Source organism: Bradysia coprophila, unplaced genomic scaffold (genome assembly GCF_014529535.1).
Source record: "Bradysia coprophila strain Holo2 unplaced genomic scaffold, BU_Bcop_v1 contig_297, whole genome shotgun sequence".
Lineage (NCBI taxonomy): Eukaryota > Metazoa > Arthropoda > Insecta > Diptera > Sciaridae > Bradysia > Bradysia coprophila.
Window position 1 is genome coordinate 1,135,282 of NW_023503555.1, and position 24,202 is coordinate 1,159,483.

At 36.8% G+C, this 24,202-nt stretch overlaps 2 protein-coding genes across 6 annotated transcripts; one reads left to right on the top strand and one right to left on the bottom strand.

Moving 5' to 3' along the window:
* Positions 1–1,562: 1,562 nt before the first annotated feature.
* LOC119078722 (nucleolin 2) lies at positions 1,563–19,816 on the top strand. 5 transcript variants are annotated; one of them, XM_037186394.1, is made up of 5 exons: positions 1,563–1,749; positions 8,880–9,287; positions 12,672–12,888; positions 13,508–13,810; positions 17,895–19,816. In XM_037186394.1, the coding sequence occupies exons 2-5, from the start codon at positions 9,088–9,090 to the stop codon at positions 19,737–19,739; spliced, it is 2,565 nt and encodes an 854-aa protein (XP_037042289.1). In that variant the 5' UTR covers positions 1,563–1,749; positions 8,880–9,087; the 3' UTR covers positions 19,740–19,816. The 5 variants fall into 5 exon arrangements, with proteins under 5 accessions (XP_037042289.1, XP_037042290.1, XP_037042292.1 ...); XM_037186395.1 differs by having other exon boundaries at positions 8,906–9,287; XM_037186397.1 differs by having other exon boundaries at positions 1,563–1,731.
* A 1,803-nt stretch (positions 19,817–21,619) lies between these two features.
* Positions 21,620–23,403, bottom strand: LOC119078723. Its single transcript, XM_037186400.1, has 4 exons — positions 22,862–23,403; positions 22,655–22,799; positions 22,029–22,595; positions 21,620–21,958 (listed from the first exon to the last, which is right to left on the bottom strand). The coding sequence occupies exons 1-4, from the start codon at positions 23,220–23,222 to the stop codon at positions 21,727–21,729; spliced, it is 1,305 nt and encodes a 434-aa protein (XP_037042295.1). The 5' UTR covers positions 23,223–23,403; the 3' UTR covers positions 21,620–21,726.
* Positions 23,404–24,202: the final 799 nt, after the last annotated feature.

A 24,202-nucleotide genomic window follows, 5' to 3' on the forward strand; every position in this document is an offset into this window, starting at 1 on the left:
TGCATTCCTTATCTTATCAGATCTAATTTTATATTTTCGTCGATTTTCTAATATAAATAAAGATAGCTCGTGAGACTCTTATGTAAAAATGCGGTAAGAAATAACCACTTCTGAATATACCAAAGTCTGCGTTCTCGGGTAAATCCTCCGAAAAATTACTTAATGTTTGTTCGATATTTTCTGCTCTTACGCCGAATATCATTCCGGTGTGTTACTTTTTATTCACCATACAGTATACGTACGTATGTGCAAAGTGTATTTATTAATAATATTATTTCGTTATATTAACACACGTTGAAAAATATTATTACGTTTCGAAACCAAAATAATGCCCGGATGATTAAACCGATGGAGACAGGTACATTTTCTGGCCACCATACAAAAAATTTGACTTTAGTAGTTCATTGGTGGGATCCCTGTTTAGAAATGTATCTCAATTAGTGAATTTTTGAAACGACCATTAGTCATCTGTTATTGGAAACGGGGTACAAAAATAAACAACGAATGGTGGTAAGAGATCTCTTATATTCGAAAATGTATGTTTGAAAAAATGAAGTGAAAGATTTGGTATCAGCCAAGCTATACAATAAACAAGAGAAGTAATAGATAAAATTGGAATGATTTCCTTTGTACGCATGTCTCAGACCTCGATGATCAACAGCGGAATCCTCGATGAATTAGATTCAATAGGTATTAGGGTTCTTTGTATTGTTAAAGTAGGAAGAACACTGGACTTCGATTAGAGCTTTCGTCACTTAAAATGGCCGGTGAAAAAAATGTATTTATGATTGGGTTCTTCTAGTTCAACACAACAACCGAAGTCAAAATCATTGTCAGATGTGTGTCGCAAAACATTCGCGAAAGTCTTAAATTTTGAGAGCTAAGACTATCGTATACAGGTACATCTCATGGACCATCGGTACCATCAATGAATTTGTAGAAAATATTTTATATTTTCAATGTTCTTAGATATCAAAATCGGAAACACGAAGTCGTACAAAACCGATATTATAGGAAATTCCATGTCAGCCACACCACATTACAATTTTTTTCTGGGAATTTCCCTAATCCATTTTTCGACGTTTGTCTGTACTTCGAGCACTTAAAATGCTTTAGTGAAAGAGGTACAGAAGAATTTTTTTATAAAAATATTTTGACAGACAGGCTTGTATGGAAATCCAACATAACAGCGAAAAAAAAATGAATTTTCATACGGTCAAAAATTATTTTTATAAAAAAATTCGGCTGTTTGACATTTTATCTGTCAAATTGTATGGAAAATTGAATATGTCAGTCATTGTGTGTCAGGGGCATAAGTCTGGGAAATTTTGGACCTATTTTATTTTCGTTTGTTTTTTAGCGAAACAATTATGAATGCCATTAATCTCTTCAGTTATGCTACTATACCGACTACTTCAGCCCTATAAGACCGTACCGATTATTCCATTCCATATACTACGATTGTTAAATCGAACTTATCGCAACGAAAAGTTTTCGTCGGTATATTACAGCGTGTCATTCTATTTCTAACACACAAACCAGTAAAGCGATCAGAAAATTGTATACAAAATTAGTCGAGAAAGCGCCGCGAAGTGAAACAAACACCGCACTAAACAATTGAAAATTCAAATAAAAATATTTTTTTTGTTAATTAAAAATCTTTTTTTTATTAATTAAAACAAACTCTGGCTAATGTTGGTGTTAGTTATAGTTAGGATTGACGATGTTTTGGTAAATAATTTATTAGAGGTAAATAGAATGGGTTATTTAGATGAGAATATGGGTGCGACGACGATGAGTTTATAGTTTAAAAAATGAAAATTTGTGTTATAACGAAGCGATTGATAAAGTGGAATGAAAAATCTTTTTGTTGCATAAGAATAAAGTCGATTCAAAGATAATGAACTTAAAGAATTTGCGTGATATGATTGAACGATTTAGCGAATGAAATGTACTTTAAGTACAGTGTGCAACAATAAAACGAGCGCAATAAAAAAGGCAATTGCGCAAATGCGCAACTGTGTGGAAAATTGTGTTTAATTAGTGATTTATCATTGAAGTGTATCTTACAACACCATAACGTGTAAATCACAATATTGATCTTGTGTGTACATTTAAAGTGAAATAGAAATTTATCTGTCTTCGTTTCAATGTGACATTTTATTTATAGTAAAACGAAACGATTCAAAAGGACACGACCAAAGTTGAGAAATTGTGCTGTAAATGAAGATGTTGTTATATTTGTCACTGAAACCATAAATTTCTTATAATTTCTGATCGTATGGAGATTAATTTATTGTTGTTGACGACGCAATCTTCTTAAACAACAACAACAAAAAAAGATTCTCTAGCCAGTTGTATTGACTGTGTGTTATACTGTCTGACGTAATTTTCATTTTTAAAGTTTTTTTTTAGTTCGAAATTTATGAGTGACGAGCTTTTTTTGTCAGTCACGTCACTTGATTGGAATAAAATTGGTTTCCAAATGTTAAGAGACCGGCGCAATCTATTTTATGGAACGAATTTAAAATCTAAAAATTCTATTTTATGCTGGTCTAGATACTTATTACCTTGATTATTACACATAGCAGTCATATAGAGGTGTATATTGAAGGTACATTCATTCGTACATACACACAGAGGCAATAATATCGTTTGCTTATTGACTTATACCGAATAGACTGACGTTTTTTTTATCCAGATGCCCACACTTTTCCTTGAAGCGTTAGCAACGATACTGATAACACAATTAATTTATGGATTTAACCGGAAGGTGTAATTAATTTGGTTGCTGTTGTAAAAACAGAACTTATTTTGAATACATGGCGAGGTATTTAACCAATACGCGGTTAAACGAGATGTGGCTTCTTAAATTTAATTGATTTCATTGCATTAATGAATGTGTTGTAGGTCTTTGGAATGCTGTATGGGATAGTGACCTAAAGTTACCTGGGTAATTGAGTACCTTGGCTTCAAACCGGTATCGAAGAATCTTCCGCCGAGTGACATTCCTACTTTAGGGCTCTACATTTCTTTTGAAATTTACGTAATGAGTGTGAAAGTTCCAATTCGATCTAGGGAGTTTTCCGGGAAAGTGAAAAATTGAAATGGTTGCGAACTCGATCTAAGATGTTCTGAAAATTACCGTTTGCAGTCTAGATCAAGTCCGTACCCCTTTCAAATTTTCATTTTCCCAAAAAATACTCTAGATCGAGCTCGCCAAACTCCCTTCCTAGAGTAATAATCTCGTGGGAATTTCGTAAATCACAGTAATGCAGTTTAAAATTAGAACAAATTTGGTTCAAAATAATGTTTTGCCGATTCGCTGACTCTTATTTCATTTGAGCAAAATTTGGCATAGCATAGAGTTCTTCTGTCGCATAATAGTAGTCTAACTTTTACCATTATAACCATAAAATCTATAACTTCTTCTGTTTAACACAACCGCTTAATGTTTGTTTGCATATTCTAGTACTTCGTTTCTTTTATTACTTATTTTGCTATATAAGAGCATGATCTATAGGGATCTTCAATTATTATTACCTTCGTCGTTGGCAACAGATGAGTAGATGTTTCTAGTAGACTTAATAACGTGCAACTTTTATTGCAGTATGCAGACCGTTTCATGCATCTTCAACATTCATGCCATGAGAGAGCTACTTATTGTTGATATTATCTTCAAGTACAAAGACTGTGCCTGATAAAAATAAAGGTTGACTTTGTCTCGTTTTATTCAGTTCTGCCAAGGTTACATACACACACAATTCATACAGCAAGAAAAAGTGTAATTTCATTTAATGAATCCATGATTTCACTTCGCATTAATACGAATATTCATTTGGCAAAAACAATACAATGTCACCATTTGAATGTTTTTATGGATGGTTTCGGTGTCACCAGAGTCGCAAAACTTTTATTGTTATACACACATCAAATCGTTTATTGAATGGCCCACGTCCGTCCGTTCATATTTGTCTGCCAAATCAGAAAGTTTAAATTCAATTTTATTATAAAATCGTTTATGAATTTAATCGTCTTTGATGCCGGTTCGTTCACGTCTTTATAACAAAAAAGATTGAACAAAAATAGAATTTCGTAATGTGTGGTGCAGATAGTTAGTTTGAACTAGCACGCACCATATGGTCGTATATATCTAGATGGTATACATGCATTACGAAGACATGTAACCCAAATTTTCGTTAAAATAAAAGTTCACCAAAACAAAACCAAAAAATGTTTATGTTTAGGGAACTGATACGATAACTGATTGGTATAATACTAATAAAAGAAGATGTTCCGATATCAGAGTGAAATATACTAAGCTCAAGTGGCGTTTCGACATTCCATTCTTGAATAACTTATGAATCAGATTTATAATTAGCAAGACAGTAAATTCGATGGCTTGGTTTCATGTTTAGACCTTTTAATATTCAATAAATCGCTGAATGGTTTCCATTTGCGTACGCAAGCGATATAGGAAATTAGTAGGATGACTTATTTAACCATGCAACAGGCAGCAAGCATATTACATTAGGTTAATTATCGAATCTGTTACTTCAATTGGGTGAAGTATAGTCCAGTGGTATTTTACAAGATTTTTTGACATTGTTTTGCTATATATAAGACCGCACATTATCCAAAGCTCATCGCTTTTTTGTGTCATCGAGGTCGTCAATTTTCATCTTTATTTGTTTCGAATTTCTACATCGAAAATCGATGACTTTATACTTTCCAGAGAGACATGACCATCATCGATGCAATGCTGCATCGAAGCGCATTTATCTCCTATGCACACAACATAGGATAGTTATATTGAACTCTCGTGAACTATTTATTGTCTCAGTAAAACGGCGATAGACTGCCGCGTCAGATTTATTTTAGATATAAGAAAAAAAGCCTTAGATGAGCTCAAAAGCTCAAAATACAGGTTCTCAATCCTCACATCTTCAATAAAGCACTTATATTTCCACATACTCCGAGGCGCGGTTCGGAAGTCAATACTTCGAGGCGCGGTTCGGAAGTCAATACTTCGAGGCGTGGTTCGGAAGTCATGTTAAGCCCAGATCGCTTTTTTTATTTGCTGTAAAATGATGTTAGTGAGGTCTTTAAACGAACAAATCAAATCGCAAGAGACAATATGCATTTTCACCAGGGCAGTATCAGAATGAGGTACCTTTCCACACTAGTTCTGCAATGAATTTCAGTTCGGCATGTGCTTCTAAGGCATGCCTCGTCTCCGGATCGTGCTGGAAACCACTGATTTTCTTAAAAAAAACCTTTTAGGAACAACGTTTTTCCTAAATGATGTTGAAAATACGCGACGAAGCCGCGATATTTGAACACTAGTTAGGAAAATGAGAATTTCTTTCCCATGTGCAATGCGAATTTTGGGTTGATGATCGTTTTCTTTTCGCATGCGAATTACAGAAAATATTTTCCTGTTGTTCGAATAGTTACTAGCATGTCATCCATTGTGTTTCATACGCTAGAATTGATGAAAGCTTGAGGAAATTCAATTCTTTATTTAGCAAACGACAATCGGAATCAAAATGAATGTTTGATGGTTACATAAAGCCAGGCATATTATCCAATAATAAATTGGTTCTTTTCAGCATTTAACATGTGTGCGCACGGTGAGCTTGAAAAAAATTTTATTCGATCTCTCGTGGACATGAAATGTTTTTAGTGGTTTTTGTAGAGGGCGGCACCACGAGTAAGAATAACATCACAAGAAAATATTTCGATGGGAAAATTTTTAACTAGATCGATTTTTCGTTTTTCTGTGCCCTGCAGGAAGCTTCGAAAACTGTTTGGACCCTACTGGTGACTTGTTTCATCACAAAAATATAGTTACTGTTTAGCCTGAAGTCTACGCTTTACAGCGATACCAATCATGACATTCATGACTACCAACAAACATCTTTTATGAAGGAAAGTCATTCTGCTATGTCGATGTGAATTTTAAAGGCTGTATCATACGTGGATTACTTTTATTTTCTCTTATAAATTATTTTTAGTTATTTTACATAATTTAAGGCGTTAATAAAAGGTCGAAAGAAGATTTTTAACTCGAAATAGGTTTCTTTGTAAATTGCACCCATGAGTAAACTGCATTATCTCGACTCAAAAATTAACAAACCTTTCTTTTGTTTCGTTCGTAGTTTCTCCAATAGTCATTCTAAGCTAATTCTGCAACATTTTAGTTGTTTCCACTAAAAAATGAGACATTATACGAAGAAATTTGGGTGGTCGTTCAGGTGTACCAACAAAGATTTTGTCAGAATGAAATCCAAGCTCATCCTTTGACCTTTTATTAACCCCTTACATAATGTTAATTAACTAAAAATACTTTTTAAGAGAAAATATAAGTAATCCACGTATGATACAGCCTTTAAAATTCACATCGACATAGTAGAATGACTTTCCTTCATAAAAGATGTTTCTTGGTAGTCATGAATGTCATGATTGGTATCGCTGTAAAGCCTAGACCTCAGGCTAAACAGTAACTATATTTTTGTGATCAAACAAGTCACCAGTAGGGTCCAAAAAATTTTCGAAGCTTCCTGCAGGGCACAGAAAAACGAAAAATCGATCTAGTTAAAAATTTTCCCATCGAAATATTTTCTTGTTATGTTATTCCTACTCGTGCTGCCGCCCTCTACAAAAACCACTAAAAACATTTCATGTCCACGAGAGGTCAAATAAAAAAAATTTCAAGCTCACCGTGTGCGTTGTATACGTGTGCTATTTAAATGAGTTGATTAGGAACAAGTCATTAAAGTTACTTATTCCAACTTTTACAAAGCAAAAACAAAATTTTTGCAAGTCGTTCAGTTCCAATGTCGAATGATTCAAATTTGCATTCGTTTAGTTTATCATTTTGAGTTTCGCAATAGTTGAGTTTATATGTGAACTTCTATTTACATTGTAGAATATCAAGTTACGTCATTTTGGATAATATCCATGATATACATATGCTACATATGCTAATCGATGGGTCAGAGTATGGATTTCTTTTGCTGTTGCTTTCAATTTCAGAATATTTACAAATAAACTCAGCGTCTGCAAGTAATATCGATTCCATCACATATTACGAATGTATGGCATAGGCATATAAAACGAGTATTTATACATGACCTTGGTGATAGGAACTAGATGGTACAATAAATTTACTGGTGTTGATGTAATTGATTGGAGAACTTTTCCTTCATCTAGACCTTTAAAATTATTTCAGGTTTAAAACTTCAATAATGCAAAACGGGACGGAATAAAATCAGAATTCGAATTTTCATTGAGAATTGTACATAACAGTCGTATCGCTAGTTCAATCTAGTTCCATTGGTGGAATGAGAATAGTTGATGTTGTCGTTGTTCATCTCTTCCTTATGAACTGTGTGATATGACAAATAGGTGTGAATCTTACAGGTCGGATAAACGTTAAATGAATGAAGCCAGCGAGACAATAACAACATCTACATTTTTGTATCAATTTATTGTACAGACCTTAAGGCGATGCTTTACTTTACAGAACATTACAATGTGATGTCATATGACCTAACGTAAACCTACGTATCGGCTCCAAAAAATTTCTTTTAATGAGTAAGCACGTTCAGCTAAAGATGCAAACTTCCATCTTATTAAAACAACGAGTCGGAAGAACTGAACCTGAACCATCATTTCATCTGGCAGTCGTCCGAATCCTATTTTCCCTGTACCAGATTTTCTGTGGATACATGGGAGATTTCTCAATACCCTCCAGATCCTGAGACTCCTTCTATCAAAGAATTTAAGTTCTTTAGTCTACAGCCAAGCTAATAACAATTGTTATTTGTTTACAGAGTGAAGAGAGTGGGAAATTCAAACAATCATCCGAGTTTGAATTTTCTATTTTCTTCCGGTGTTCACGCAACTTTTTTCGTATGTGCGAGGTGTGAATAACTGTTTTTTTACAAGACACAAAAGCATCAATTTGTTATATGATTTTTCAACACATAGGTGACAGTTCGGTGGACAAAGTTTCTATTTTCTCCCCTATCGGAACAAGAGGGAAGAAAGTAGACATTTTCTTCACGAACTGTCATCAAACGAAATGTTGTTTTGAGTGCAGAAAATAAGCTAATCACACTGCACATATAAAATAGCAATTAGTTCACCTAGGAAAAGAAAAGAAAAAAGTTTCATTTTGAGGGTTGCCAACATTTTTCACAACAGAGGCCAATGTAGTTTTAGTAGAGGTGAGAAAATGGGAAACGATCATTAAATGTGACAGTTTACTAACTACTATCTCTGGAAAGTGTTTTCAACTCTCTATCATTTTGACGGAAACATGAAACACGATTTTTGCTTAAAATGAAATTTGAGACCTCCACGCACTTACGCCGTTTAGCTCTCCGTTGACTTAACGGTTTATTCAAAGAATAAAAACTCCGCATCTTTTCTATCTTTTGAATCGAATCTCAAGTAAAGGAGTAAGTGTGTGGAGGCCTTTACTGAATTTAGAGAAATGTTTCAGTAAAGTCTAGTACCAAACTTTGTCATTTGTCACTTCGATTCGGAGGTGTATACTAAGATAACGAACCTCCGCTATCGCTTCGGTTCATGATTTAGACAGTAAATTTTCGTAGATAGGAAGCCCTCAAAAATCCGTTTTTATCCGTTCGTCAAAAATTCCAGGCAGAAAATGTTCCAAGCCGAAAACCAAACTGTATCTTCTTGCTCATGTTATTTGATTGCATCAATTTACATGATGAAATTGTGCGGTTCTGATATGTAAAGCATCTACACTTCATGACTTAATAAAGCGCACAGCAACATCGTAAATTACAAATGATATCACAGTTGTGTGCTAATCAATATTGTTCTTAATGTTTACTCGATAGCGAACAAATTAAAAATTTATAAATAGAAAATGAGGCAAAATCGTGATGAATGACGGTCGAACCAGACTAAGGAAAGGCAAATTTGCCGATTCAGATAATTTGTTATTTATACACACAAAACGTTCAAAAATTGATGAAATAATGGACAACTGTTGAAATTCAGCAAAAGACAGAAGTTATAGAACGAAAATTATATTAAAAATTAAACATGAGTGACGAACGAAGAATACCCGGACGGGCATCAAGTCAAGTGTCAATTTATGATTATCCAGAACATCTGAATCCCTTCTATGAAGATGAAAATCACAAACGATTACGATTTTGGAAAATCAACTCATCGTCAAAGGGTCAGAATCAGAAGGCAGGCAGGAGCAACAGCTTTTCGTTCAGCGGACTTAAGGATATATGGTAAGTTTGATAAATGCATTCGCTTACATTAGGATCATTTATGGTCGTAATGGCTTCGGTATAAAGAAGATTTTGAACTTGTTTTTAACTTTATAAGGCCAACATAATGGCCACATTAAGTCTGTGTTGTGATTGTCTTCTTTAAGATTACGGCACTCCCGTGTTTGTGAGAGTCACAAGAATAAATTTATCGATAAATTATCAGTCTACAGTGTGTTACCTGCGTTCGCCTCACCTAGAGCAAACAGTTTTCAGGTTCCCATCTCTGAATCTGCATAGGAAAAAATTAAAAATAGTTAGTTCCACTCACATCCAGATACAGTCCTCAGGCAGTACATTCAGAACGTTATTTTCTTCGAAACGCTTTGACATTTCGTTATCTTTTAAAATAAATTTTCTGAGCGTTAGATACGGTGGCGTAATCTGTCACTTCTTTCGTTTACAGTACCACTTGATTTTTGAGGCGGAATCTTTTACTTCATTAGTTTAAAACGATATTTTGCTATATAAATGAACCGCATCCGGAACGATTCTAATATTGTTTGTCATCTTCGTCGTTAACAGATGATTGACCGTTTCCTGAAGGTATCTTTGATTCTGGAAGTTGCGGGAAATTGTAATAAGATGTCGTACATATACATAATTCTAATATCCTAAAATTATTTCTTGTCCTTTTCATTCTTCAATGTAGTTTCAAATTATTGAAAATTTCGTCATTACAAGCTTCAACTTTTACAGCGCCATATTTAGTATGGTCGCACACGTCATATTTTTTACTCCATTACAGATCCGATCAATGCCGGGTAAACATTGAAGAGCCCAAAAATACAAAGCGTTTCTAAACCGAGCTGACTGTTGAAATTAAACAATGAAAATAAAAAGCATTTCCGTTGAACATGACCAAAAAAATTAAGACATTTCACTTATTTCACAAAAAATGTAATACAGCCACAAGGACGCTTTAGTACCGACTTCCAAATTTAATTTTCTGAGGCCGTTAGATAAATTACATCTTGAAAGCTGGAGTGGTTTGAAAGAACTTGAAAAAGTACACCAAAGTACACCATTAAATTCGAAAACATTTTTTGATTAGGTAGCTTAACTAACTTTTTCAAATGTGTGAAAAAACCTCCATGCAGACGCAAGTTCAGAGGGTGAGCCTAATGTCTTGGCCCAACTTTTTGTTGGGTTTATCGGTGTACTTTGGTGTACTTTTTGGAGCTCTTTCAGGATATACAAGCCGCAAAATTTTAAGTTTTGAAATGGCTTCAGAAATCGAGCGTGCGTTTTTGTGATTTTTGTAACGCAAACATTACAAAATTACAAAAACGTTGCAAAATTCCACTACACCGATAACGCGGATTCGATTTGTGAAGCCATTAGGAAAGTGATAACTTTTTAATTGGTGAACTTTGAAAGAGCATAAAAAAGTTCACCAAAGTTCACCTTTGAACCCAAAAAAAGTTGGTCAGTCCAGGTGAACCCGGTCACTGAACCTTGCAAAAAACGTAATAAAATGCTAAAATCGCAAGGTTCAGTGACCGAGTTCACCTAGATGGACCAACTTTTTGTTGGGTTCAAAGGTGAACTTTGGTGAACTTTTTTATGCTCTTTCAAAGTTCACCAATTAAAAAGTTATCACTTTCCTAATGGCTTCACAAATCGAAGATGCATTTTGTAATCTTGTGACATTACAATTGTAATCTTGTGACGTTTTTCGTTACAAAACATACCACGTCATACGCACGATTTGTGAAGCTATTTTGAAAATGGAAATTTTGTGGCTGGTATATTGTATATTCTGAAAGAGTATGAAAAAGTTCACCAAAGTTCACCATTCACTAGAAAAAAAATTGGTCCATGGCCTCAGGCTCACCCACTGAACATTGGGGCCCTACAGTTACAGTGCAAATTTCGCAATTTTCAGTGACTGATCCTAAGGCCATGGACCAACATTTTTTGGGTTTAATGCTTCGCGTTGGTGTATATTTTCATACTCTCTTGTATTTATACACAACACAGTGATGTATGGATGAGTATGTCACAATGCACCTCTTTGATAAATGATTTGTACTCAGAAACGTTTCATTTACTGGGGTCCATATCCAGACTTAACGTAACGAGTATGTGCGAATTCACCTTTTACGTAGTTCAACAAATGCGTTGCTTTAGAACCATGTGCCAGATTTCCACGTTAATCATCCATTTTTACTGCATGTCCCATGCGAAAGTTGAACATTACATAGCAAATTTGCCCCCTGCGAAAATTGCCGATTATATGTGGAACGAATTTGGTTCATTTCTTATAAATTTTTATGTGAAATTCAACTTGATCCGGAAAATACTCGCCTTTGGCTCGGATATACAAACAGTTACCTAACCTTGTTTCTCAAAAAGACACTTGGGAGTTTACTTTTGTCAGAAAATTGTTAGATCATGAGCACAGCATTGCTCTTAGCATGAACACTGAATTGACAAGTGTCAAATTTGGAGGCTTTAGTGCTAAGAGCTACCGCTTACTACTGTGATTTCATCAGCCTCCGAATATTTTTTATGTTCATGCTAGTAGCAGGGCTGTGTCATGAGTAATGAATTACTTTCGCAGCATCCAGTGTAAGGTACATTGTAACCTACTATTCCTTTTTAGCTCATAATTCTCTAAAATATGAACGGTTTTGATAGCTATGATAGCTTTGTCATAATTATATCATTTAGATGTTCTATTTAGTGTATCAAACATATCACTTTCTATAAAATGAACCTTTAAAAAATCATGATCAAATGTGTCGACATCGTTTTGTTCTCGGCCGAGACCCTTATACAGTTTTAATTCTGCCTTCAACAAGCAATATTTGGAAAATGTTTAATTATTTCAAATAATTACATTACAAGCGGAACCTTGAAGAAGATACACTCAAATTCCTGTAACAATAAAATGTTTTACAACAAACGTAAATCACATTGTTCCACGACATAATTTCTTGATATTAGTCGAATTGAATGAGGGTGCGGTTATACATCAAATACGCAAATCTATTTTGATTGCATAAATGAATGTCTGATATTCATGTATACACGAAAAAAGCAGAGAATTAAGTTCATTCCGTATCATCAATGAACATTTTAATCAACTTGTTGTATATGCCTTGCATACGTACGTAGCACAATCATTTTGCAAATTGTAAATTGTGTGCCAAGCACTTAAATGCTACACGAGAAAAGATGCAAACAATTTCGTATACGCTTCAATTTTCATCAATAATGAAGAGATGAACAAACTTTACATACAGTTGTGACCATGATTAAATTACAATCAACAATCAATACACACAATATAGACCTCAATTCGATGGCTTTAATTGGAATTATCTGTCTGTTTTTCAGGGCATTCAAATCATTTAAATTGAAGAAAAAGTCGTCAACACTTGGCATAAATAAAACGTCCGAGAGTCCTCCAGAGTTGCGACGAGTGTATCCAGTGGGTGACACGTACAACACCGTTGACTCCCGAAGCCGACACACCTATGATATTGGTCTGGGAAATAATTTTCAACGATCCGGTTATCGCAGTTCCTTACAGAATGTCCATTCGTCAGGAGGGGTAAGTTCTCTTTAGTACTATCACCATCAGCAGGAACTAGACCGGTGTCATACGACAGCTTGAGTGTCGCATGAGGCCACGGCTTCGAGACAAGGGCTCCTAAATAACGAAACAGGTTGTCTCTGTTTAGAACTTGATTTCATCAAGATCACCTTCTCCTTAACGGAGTCCCATGTATAGGCTCCAACGAGAGTTCTTGTTTGTGACGTTTGTCTGAAGCTACATGTCGTATTATACTTAAATGGTCCGTTGCCAATTTGCAACGTTAAAAAACTGAGTGAATTTGTGCACTCCCTGACTAATATGGCACAGGGTTCAAGCCGTGGACATATGAACGTTACGAACGTTTTTCTATATTATCCCACGTTTTCTTCGAACTTATTTATTCAATCATTCAGTCATTGAAGCGATGTTTTTCCTTATCTCTTCATAAATTGATGATGCATGTGTTCGGTTTTCAATTTTTTTTTACACTTTACTGTGAGAGATAACGAACGACGAATAAAAAAAATTATCTTGATTCCGATAAGAAAAACATTAGTTCGATAACGACATAACGTTCCACTAGTCGGTTCCGTTTTTTTTTCAAATTCCTATAAATAAACGAAATTGTTTCCAGGATTCCAACGGCTTTTATCGAAACGATCGATACAGAAGCACCATTCAGAATGGTTCGCAAACGATAGCAACATCACCGCAACGGGATCGATATGTGTACAGTGGTTCCGTGACGCCAACACCGCGAACCAGATATGTAACACCGCAATCACGACACGGCTCGTCGCAGACCAGTATCAACAGTACGAATCCCTTTGACGAAGATGACAATGTTAGTCGTTGTGAGAGTGTCGATGGGGTGTCGCTGAGAAAACGAAAGAAACGTAAAGCTCCACAACCACCAGTTACGTGTCCTTCAATTAGTGTAAGTAGAAAACTTGTATATTTATGACAATGGATTGCTATCTTTAAACTAACAACAGTGGCAGTTTTTAGGTTTTGTTTTCCTGAACGCTTTTGATTGTACATTTTCAAAAATAGAAATTAGATAAGACACACAGGCTCTGTACATTGTACGTTATACCTTTCGCTAATTGCATTATATTGCATTCCGTAGTTTCAATATATAATTCTAAGAGTCGGTTGTTTTAACAAGAAATTCGAGTTTAGCTGACCTGATTTATGGAGAGCGTTATCATCTGTTATCGGCAACAAAAATTAAATAGCGAAAAGTGCCGTCGTGTTATTAATCTCTTTTTTCTAAAGAATGTTATGATCAGAGCGAGAAGTCCGAAGACCAGTTAATTATAACTTGCCTTGGGAGCTGTCATTGAATTATTCCATATATTTTACAAGGCCCGCAAGGCATGTTATCATTAATCGGACTTCTGCTCTAATCATAATCATGGTCTGAATTATATTTTCTTCTCTCTTATCATAACTTTCTCTATTATAACGAAAGTATATCGAAATGAGAGAAGTAAGAAAAATAGAGAGAAATAACAGACAGAAGATATTTAGAAGAAAATGAAATTTAGGTTTTCTTCGGTGCATAAAATAAATTAAACGAAAGATTTTTCATATGTTCGGTATCTGATGACAATTCGGGGGTCCATTTTCTACCTTCATGTTTTGACAGAGAGGAAAACATACATTTTCTCCCCAGAACTGTCACATTTGTTTTGAAAAATTGCTCATATGAAACACGTTGTGTTCACCGAGGTTTACTGAGGTAAGAAAATAAGAAATTCCAACTAGAGCAATTTGCTGCCCTCACTCCGCTCTTGTTGGAATTTCCTATTTTCTTCCCTCGGTAAACAAAAAACTATTAATTTAGTCTCTCGGAAATTCTTAGATCAACCGATTCGATAACTGTTCCTATGACATAATTGTCTGTGAATGGTTAACGATGATTTGTAAATACGAGAAATTGAACCGAAGGTATCAGTCGTGACACTGACCGAACAAAGCTCTGTTGTATAGTTAAATATAGCAAATGTAAATTTGTAAATAAAATCGACTTGATGACAAGGTGTGGTCACTCTAGTAAATCAGAAAATTAACGACAATGTTTATAGGCATGGACTGATTATGCTACACTGTTATCATACTCAGCATGAACATTTTTTGCTCGGGCACTTCTGTTTTTGAGCGCGATGGTCCTTGTGCATAGAAAAATTAGATAGGCACCCAGACATGCTTAAAAATAACAGCGCCTCTCGAGTGTAACTCCCCTTGTGAATATGTCAGTCAGGTTCACATCGCAACGAAACCAACCTCCTACCGCATCTGACTCCAAAATTGGACTTGTCAGGTACGATAGGCCAGTAATTTTCTCCTTGAGATGTTACAAGAGATAAGCGGTTGACACCAAGGTTTTTATATGAGAAGGTCGCTAGGACCGTTATCGCAAAAAAAAAACCGCTGAACTGTGTCCTAATTCTAATATCAAAAGTGACAAAACATTGTTCGTGCTAGGCATGCGCATGGTTACAGTGCAGCATAGGTTTCAAATCATAGCGTTAGGTGGGAATGATCACATTCACCTCTTTAGATAACGTCTTCTTGTATAGGAAATTGGATGTTGAAACTACTGAAGTAGTAGATTGAATTTCAATCCGGTTGACATCCTAAATAATGAAAACTCGGCACGATGCGATAATTTCATTCGTTAATCCATTCTCATGCTCAGTATAGTCTCAAGTATTTTATGTCGAATATAGGCGCTACCAGTGTACGAATCATGCGTAACAATTTTGTTTTCGTTTAGCTCAATTCCGAATATAATCAAAAATGTAATAATTTCTTCTTGCTGCGCACAGAGTTGGAAGGAGTCCAAAATATTTGGATATTTTTACAAGTATGCATCGATGTACTAACACAGGTTTTTCTTTTCGTTTTGTTAAGACAGAAAACCGTTTAAAATAATTAATTGAAAGTGTTTTGTATCCTACTTTACCGCTATATAGTGCACGCGTATTGCTATTTATAAATCACGTTTAATTTGTTGTATGGCATAATGTAGTAGTCGCTTCTCTCGACCGCTGTTTAATGAATTAGGCTGAATGCAAATATAAATGTTTTGTACAGTTGGTGTAATGTATGTGTGTGAGTGTGTTGTTTTGTTCTTTTTTGATTGCTATTCTATTAGAGCGATGATGGTTACAGCAGACGACAAGTTTCCATTTAATCTTGGAACCGTTCCAAAATAACTCATCTGCACATTAATCAGAAGAGGCTCATTGTATTTTGGTCAATGTCACAATGTTTTTGTTTCATTTGGAAAATAGATTAAATTTCTATCTAGTCGTCCACAGTTGCACCATTTATCAATCGGCTTGATCTTACGTAAAATACACTGTGCTCAGTGAGTGTACTGCTCATTGGAATCTTCTTATTCTAAGATCTTATTCTCCGGATTCTTATTTCAGAATTCATCCACTAACGTTATTCAGTCACTTTTGTTAGTGTAATTCGAAATGAGTCAAAAACCCCTGAAAGGTTTAGAGTGTCCCTATGTCTTTTCTTACAAAATGTTTTAACATCATAGTACTGCTTCCAGCATGAACCTAAAAAATATTAGGAGGCTGAAGAAATCACAGCAGGCACCGCGTTTCTTTTGTAAAGATAGATGCCCTGTTTCGTTTGATAAGTTAAAACATACAATATAACCAGAGCCTTTTTTAACATACAAAGTCGGAGGAAAAGTGCACCCCAGTCCCCTATCAGTGCACCACACTTTTGATAAATGCACCCCAGTGCACCCCAGTGCACCCCACTTTTTATAAATCCGTCCAGTGAACTTAATTGCCACATCGTTTCTTAAAACTTTGCGCTGCGATTCAAAATTTTCATTCGCTGTAATCCAAAAGTTTCATTATTCGAATTCACAAAGCGCACCTCGGCGCATACATCGACCAATGATGCGACCCTTCAAATCACGTTAGAAACAACGACTCAAATAAAAATCATCGCGTCCGATTGAATTTGCTATCGATTATCAAATTATGCCCACCAATTACCCATACCCAAGCGCACTATTAGTCCGAAATCTTCGTAGAAAATGTCTGAAATTTTAATGAAAATTGTCCGAAAAATTCAGTGGGAGGTCTGACCTACCTTCACAGCTGTTAACGACAGTGCCGGCTTAGCCTATGTGCTAAGCCAAGGGCGCTGGGAATAAGAAATGGGAAATGGTAGCTGTAATACGAAGCCCAGGGCGCTGAAGAGGTGCCGGAAACAGAAAACAAAAAATGTAAATTTTATGATAAACGTCGGCTTTTTTGTGAGGGCCCTTTCGAGAAAAAAATTGGGCCCTTCGGAAAGTTGTGCACCCCAGTGAAAAATCCTTATAAAAGGCACTGAATATAACAATCCCTAGAGCCTCCAAATTTGACGTCGATACAGTGTTCATGCTAGGAACAGTGCGTGCTAATATCGCTAGGGATGACGGACTCTGCAAAACAGATGAGCTTAAAATGGATAGTGTTGATGATCAGACTCAAATTAGTTGTATCATTGATGTGTCCTTCTCCTACTACTTAAGTGACTCAAATCCGGATGAATGTGTAGTTCGAAAATCACGCGATGCAATATTATTGCGATCACTGCCATTATTATCATCTACCTACACAGCGTTGTAGCTCAGTAAGCCATCTTAGCACTTTCCAGTTAAGGTTATTACAAAATCGGAAGGGTAGATGTCCATCATCTCGGTATTACTCGTACAAATTTTATGTTTTTGTATTATCACCAGTATAACACACCTTTACTACTAAGATAAGCCGGGTGTGAGTTTTTGTTAGCTCTTAGAGTTTGCATGAATCTTAAGCTTCCTTAGAATTTAAATTGTTCGCCACAATTCGAATAAAAGGACAATGTTAGCGTAAAGATCCTTTAAAAGCTAACAAAAAGTCATACTAAGGTTGTCTTGGCTGAACACGTCACTATATTGTACCTCCCATTGAGCCGTGTACTGTATACTAATCGTTTGTTAACCCAAATTTCAGACTACTCAACAAGCATGTACAACTGTAGAAGAAATATCTGGTAAGGAGGACTTGGCCGACATATCAAACTTAACAGCCGAAATAGAAACGTTCGTTCGCACACACGACAACGACCAAGAGAAATTACGTGAAAACAATGGAAGCGCGTCGCTTAAGAAGAAGGAAAAAAGTCCACCTATTCCACCGGCACGAACATCATCCAGTGTAGCAACAACTGTAAAAGCAGAAACTTCCGACAATGCTACCGTCACATATTCACAGACAACAGTGACGATTGAGAAAGTTCCTATTCGAACAGTTGCAACCGAGTCTCACTCAGTGGAACAGGCTGATCATCCAACAGCAACTGTTATTGAAAGTGAAAAAATAACTGTACACGAATCGGTGGCCGAAGAGACGGAACGTAGAAAGGTGATTGATCGCAAGTTGGGTAATTCCCGTGAAAGTCCAGAGAACAACGAGGATTATCCGGAAAGGACATCACAGACTCCAGATCCCGACATTGAAAATGTGAGGCTACGCAAATTTAATTCGGAGAAGAAGTTGAATGTAAACGAAAAAGTTGAAGCGGATGCTGTGCAATCTCCGCCAAGAATTATCGTTCGTAAACCTACCGAGGATTGGGAATATGATGAAGAGATCCAACTGAATGGTGATGCTGATCATGCAAGCTGTGACGATTCTCCAAAAACTCCAATCAGCAGCGAGGTTGAATTCATCTTAGAACATAACACCAGTCAGGGTAGCTCGGAACACAACACCAGTCACAATGCTTCGGAACATTACGCTATTCAGAGTCCTTCAGAGCACAATATCAGTCAGAATGTTACGGAACAGAAAGCCAGTCAGAGTCCTTCCAAGCCCATTGTCAGTCAGAGTCCTTCCACATACAATGCCAGTCAGACTTCTTCGAACCAAAATACCAGTCAGGATACTACGGAGCATAGCACAAGTCAGCGCCGTTCTCCGAGCAGTCAAAAGGTTGATTCGGAAGTGATTGTGGTGGAAACAGTGCAGATTGAGGCATCGCGGTCATCAAATGACTCAAGGGAAAAGCCAACAGTTTCGGTAAAAAAAAACTTCGAAAATTCTTCGGAAAAATGTTCCGCAAAAAGTCATGAATGCATTCTAGACGAATCAGAGTCGGACGATGTTCCTGAACTAAAAATTGTTGAATCTACAGACGATTTAAGTAGCACGCCTACCGTTAGTGAGCCGCCTGACAGATATAAGATACGCTTTGTAGCCCTGAAGAGTTTCTCACCAGAGGCTCAGCGGCGAGACGTAGAGCTTCGCCCGCACAATAACCAAGAAATCGATGTAGAAGATATGGATCTACCTCCTGCACCGCCTCAAAGACGTCGTTCAGTCAAAGACATAATCGCTTCAATTAATAAGAGTCAGAGCTTGCTGAAAATCAATCAAAAATCTAATGGAAATGCTGATACTAAGAGGACGTACAATTACGACACATATTTGCCGCAAACGATACAAACCACCTCAGTCAAAGAACCACAGCCATTGCAATCGTCCGACGACAGTATCAACCGAAAGTACAGCGAACTGGAGGAGAGCGAACGGAAAATGAGAAAAATGATTAGCGATATGGAACAGTCGTCTGTCGATGTACCGCTGCCAGTAGTCGAAAAGTTTGACGAGTTTGTGGTCGATGATGGCAAGTCAGGTGATTTATTTAAGAAATGTGTCGTTCGCCGAGACAAAAACTTACAGTCTGGATCTGGTGCTAGTCAAGATGAGAATCGGTCGAGTTTGGAATGGAACCCATTGCCAAAGCCACGTAGAAGTAGAAATCTATCACACGAACTTGAAAATGGTAAGATTTAGTCAAGTGCTTAGCAATTATCAATGTTTTTATGTAAACGAGACCTTAAAATAAACCAGAAATATAATTTAAGTTCTTATGACGGAGTTAAATTTGAAGCAGCCGTGTGGCAGTAATGATTTTATTCTTCACAGTGGATGAAAGGCCAATGTTGCCTACGACTAGGTATGTATTCATAAGCCAATTTACTGCGTTTTCCATGCCTCAAATCGCCCCATAACTATTTACATTTTGCCTCATACGAGCTGACAAAAGTCTGACACAACAAGGATTGTGAACTGCTCGTTGGAAACACAATCTATTTAAAGGAGCAAAAGTTCATTCCATCCACCTCATCTAAATCAAAGTTTATAAGGCAATATACAAGCCAGGGTGAATTTTCACAATTTTTGTCGAGAAATTTCACAAAAATTCACGGCTCACCACTTCCAGCTTTGATACAAAGCGATAATAAGCTCAACTGTCTGCGACCGTGAAAAATAGAGCGAGATAGAGCGAATCGATCTACTTATCTACAAATTCCTCTGTTATCGTTAAGAGTGATATGGCCAAATCTTCAGGTGATTTTTGTAACTTTGGAAACAAGCGGTCTTCGATTTTAATGAGTGATAGCTCGTTGGATTCGTCTTTCAATTCTAGGAAACACGTGTCTTTCACTTTTTCTTAAAAAAATTTGTTTTCTGTGTAAAGCGCTCAAAAGTGAAGACATGCCAGAGGGTACCGAAGACAGTTTTTCGGCAATAATTCAAGAAAAAATTATTTTAAATGGTTGTAATGTTGTACGATTGTCGGCCTTGAAAAGACCTACAGGTAGAGTATACGCACCGCTTGGTGCTAGTTGATCCACTAGAGTTATGACTAGAAATATAGTGAATGTTCGGAGAGTCCGCCTTCTCTGCAGCTTCGATGTACCACGGAACTGAGTATGGGGTGTTGTAGCTGGCCTCACCCACTATCGTTGTACATGTAAATGAACCCAGTACTTTTGGGCTGCAAGCCTACAGAAGTCTTGAAAAAAAAGTTGGTGCCAAAATGTAGATTTTTTCCTTCTTTCTGAGGGCCCAACTGCCAGAAGAGCATCTGGAACGGTGTTCCATGTTGTTTGCCAAGAAAAATCGTAGAGCAATGACATTTTCCCGTACGCAAGAGCCATTTACATGAAAACAACAATATCTTTTCAAAAAATTTCTCCTGTTCAGGAAAGTAGGGATAATTACCGATATTTCGTGGAACTTTTTTCTGTAGAAGTCGGAATGGAGTCGGTATTACGGTTCCACCAAACAAGTGTCCTGGAAAATTCATCCACTTTGAAGCCACTTTCCCCGGCCATTTCCAATCAATTTTTCATAAATGAGGTGTTCATTTCCTCACTTGTATTGTATTTCCACGTCAATTCCTTCTAGGGTGTGTAATCAATTATCATAGTAACTTAGCCCTCGAGCGAACTTCATACAAAATCTTTTCCTTCCTATTTTTAAGATAATACCGCTTTATTTTGCCATTCTGCCATCAACCAGATTTTCTTGAATTTCCCTACAGTCCTTACATCGTTATGATGACTTATCGAATATCGAAAGCTATGAGACTCATAATTATGAGTGCTCTAGAGTAACAAATTTTTAAAAGTCTTTCAAATCTTCGACAGTTGCAAATCTCCAAGAATTAGGAATATTCGAAAGTCACTGATGGTGTGAAGTCTGGAGTTTTTGTGCATTATCAACAGGGACTTTTTTTAGAACATAATTTCCCATATTTTCTTGAATTTTCCTAAATTTTGGCTCTAGTTACTCCACACAGTTATTGATCTCATATTGAGACGTCGATAAAATGGAGAAATGAACTCGAGAGAAAATTAACGTTGCCGCAAAGGAAATTAGTGTCGAGATTATGTTGAGTTCAGATTAGTTTTATTGCGAAAGCGCATAGAGAGAACATAAATTCAAATTAAACGGAAATAACGACAACGACGTGTTCCAGGCAGCGACTCAATCAGCATCCCTTGAAGCATTCATATCGAACATTCAGACATTTGGTTATCTCTTCGCTGAGAACACGCCATTCCATGTCGTACTGAACTTGCTTATCGGGATGATATTGAATGATGGCGTTCAGTAGGGCCTTTTTGATGTTTGTACTGTCGATGGAATTTTCTTTGTAGTCATAGCTGACCTTCGGTGGATGGTTGGTGTAAATGTACTTCAGAAGTTTGAATGCGTCGGTCCTGATGCGAAAAGGAAAAACAAAATAGTTGACTCTGCAGATTGAACTACAATGTTTTTTGTTCGTCTTACGCATGTGATTTTAAGGCGTCCAGCTTGTCCTTCATCTTCTCCAGATACGGAGCCCGCTCTTTATCTTTCTTCGCCTCCTCTTCACGTACCGTTGCCTTCTGGTGTTCCTCCAACGCCGTTTTACATTCCTTGAACCATTCAAAATTATTCATATCTTTCGGATGTAACGATACGGCCAGATCAAATGATGCACGGTAGTAGGTGTGCGCCTTCGAACGTAGATTGAAAATTTTGTGGAACAGTCTGCCCTGACGTGACAGAGCAATGGCTTCATTTTCGATGTCGACGTTCCGACAATGCATCTCGGACGCCTTGTACAAATCCAAAATGGTCCACACCATCTCGAAATTGAACTCCTCCGACTGCATCACCTGATCGTCGAATAATCGGTCGGCCTGCTCCCGTAATTTAATCGCTTCGCATGACTTTCGCAGAAATGAGATGTCCTCCTGTAAGCGAGAAATGTCGATCGAAAAATTGTCGGTACTGCCATGAGCGGATTGAGCAGCTAATTCGAATTGATGCGAAGCATATTCCACCATCCGGACAGTGCTTAAGTAATCATTCCTGCGATTTGAATATAGAATTGAAGTTTGAGAGAACATTTTCAGCTGCAACAGTCATACCCTTCCATCACTTTAACCCCACAACGATAGAAATATTGTCCGTTTGCCAGATGCAGTCGAATGCGATGTACGTCATTCTCTTTGCCGTTTCCGACTGCTTTGGAAAGTTGATCGATGAAATGGAATTTCGTCACATCGCCATTGACTGGAAGAAACAGAAACTGTAAGCATTATCCGTCAGCTCAAGTATGTTCAAAGCACACGTACGTGAACGATGCGACTTCTCGAAACAATCTGAAATCAATTCTTCCAATCGACTACCCCATTCGGTTTGTTTGTCTTTCGGTCTCATGACCCAAGCTGTCGAGAAAGCTTGAATCGCTTCACTCAAATGAAAAATGATCAACGGCAAATCATCGTCCGCATCAAGTACATCGGCCAATCGGTAGCTGGCTAGCCCGTAATTCTTCTGGAGAGACGGAACATTTTTCTGCGCCGTGTGACGCATTTGCGATCGGTACAACGATAACGACTTTTCCAAATAGCTCCGTCTTAGTGGGCGGCTGATTCCATGAGGCTCTTGCGATTTATTGTATAAATCATTAGCCATTTGCAGATCAGGGTTCATTTTGTCTTTGTGTAACTCGATTTTATAATAAAAATATAAAATGTGGTGGACACAAGCAATTAAAAAATCGTTTTACGAAATTAAACGTCAATTACAGAACAGTACAGTAGCTAAAAACCGGATACTGGTTAGTCACGGCAGGCGAGATTACGTATGGCAATCTTTTAGAACAGATACATTTAAACACTAGAAAAGGCTGGTCGTCAAAAATATGACAGGAGTGTTAACTGAGAGACGTTGAAGTAGTACATTCTCTTGTGACAATTTTCTGTTGTTCGACGATACAGAAAGAGAGAAAGAGAGAAAACAAAAATTATCTTCTGTAAGTCGAAATCTCTTATGGTCACACTTAAATTGTATGCGTATGTCAATTTGCCTTTCAGATAAATAGTTATTTATGCAATCGAGGTGCAAAGTACTTTATCACATACGCGCGGTGTTCGGATGTCAAAATTACTTAACTAGAAGAATAATTCAAAAATTACACTTCAGGTCTATGTTGTTGTCTCGTTTTCGCTTATGTGATAAAATAGAGTACACACTTATCACTATCAGTCTCGGCAAGCCTCGACTTCTTCGTGACAAGTGTGTAATATATATTATTAGGCTCACGTTGTGTATTATGACACACTGACTGAGGCCTCGTGTCATAATTATAATATAACGAGGCCTCAGTCAGTGTGTCATAATACACATCGTGAGCCTAATAAAGTACTTTACGTGTTACGGCATGTTTCATCTTCATTTACATTGCCTAATCACGTAAAGCATTGTACTTACGAAGTTCCAAGTTGTTATTTGACAACACCCCACTTATCAAATACACAACTTGGAACCTCGGAAGTAATATACTATTGCATCAAGTTTCATACAACGTTTTATGCCACAGAGGTATCCAAAGTATTCAAATTTTGCATATTATGATGCTGAGTGGCATAAATGCACTCTCAGTTAACAGTGTGTAGAAAAATTAATGGAAA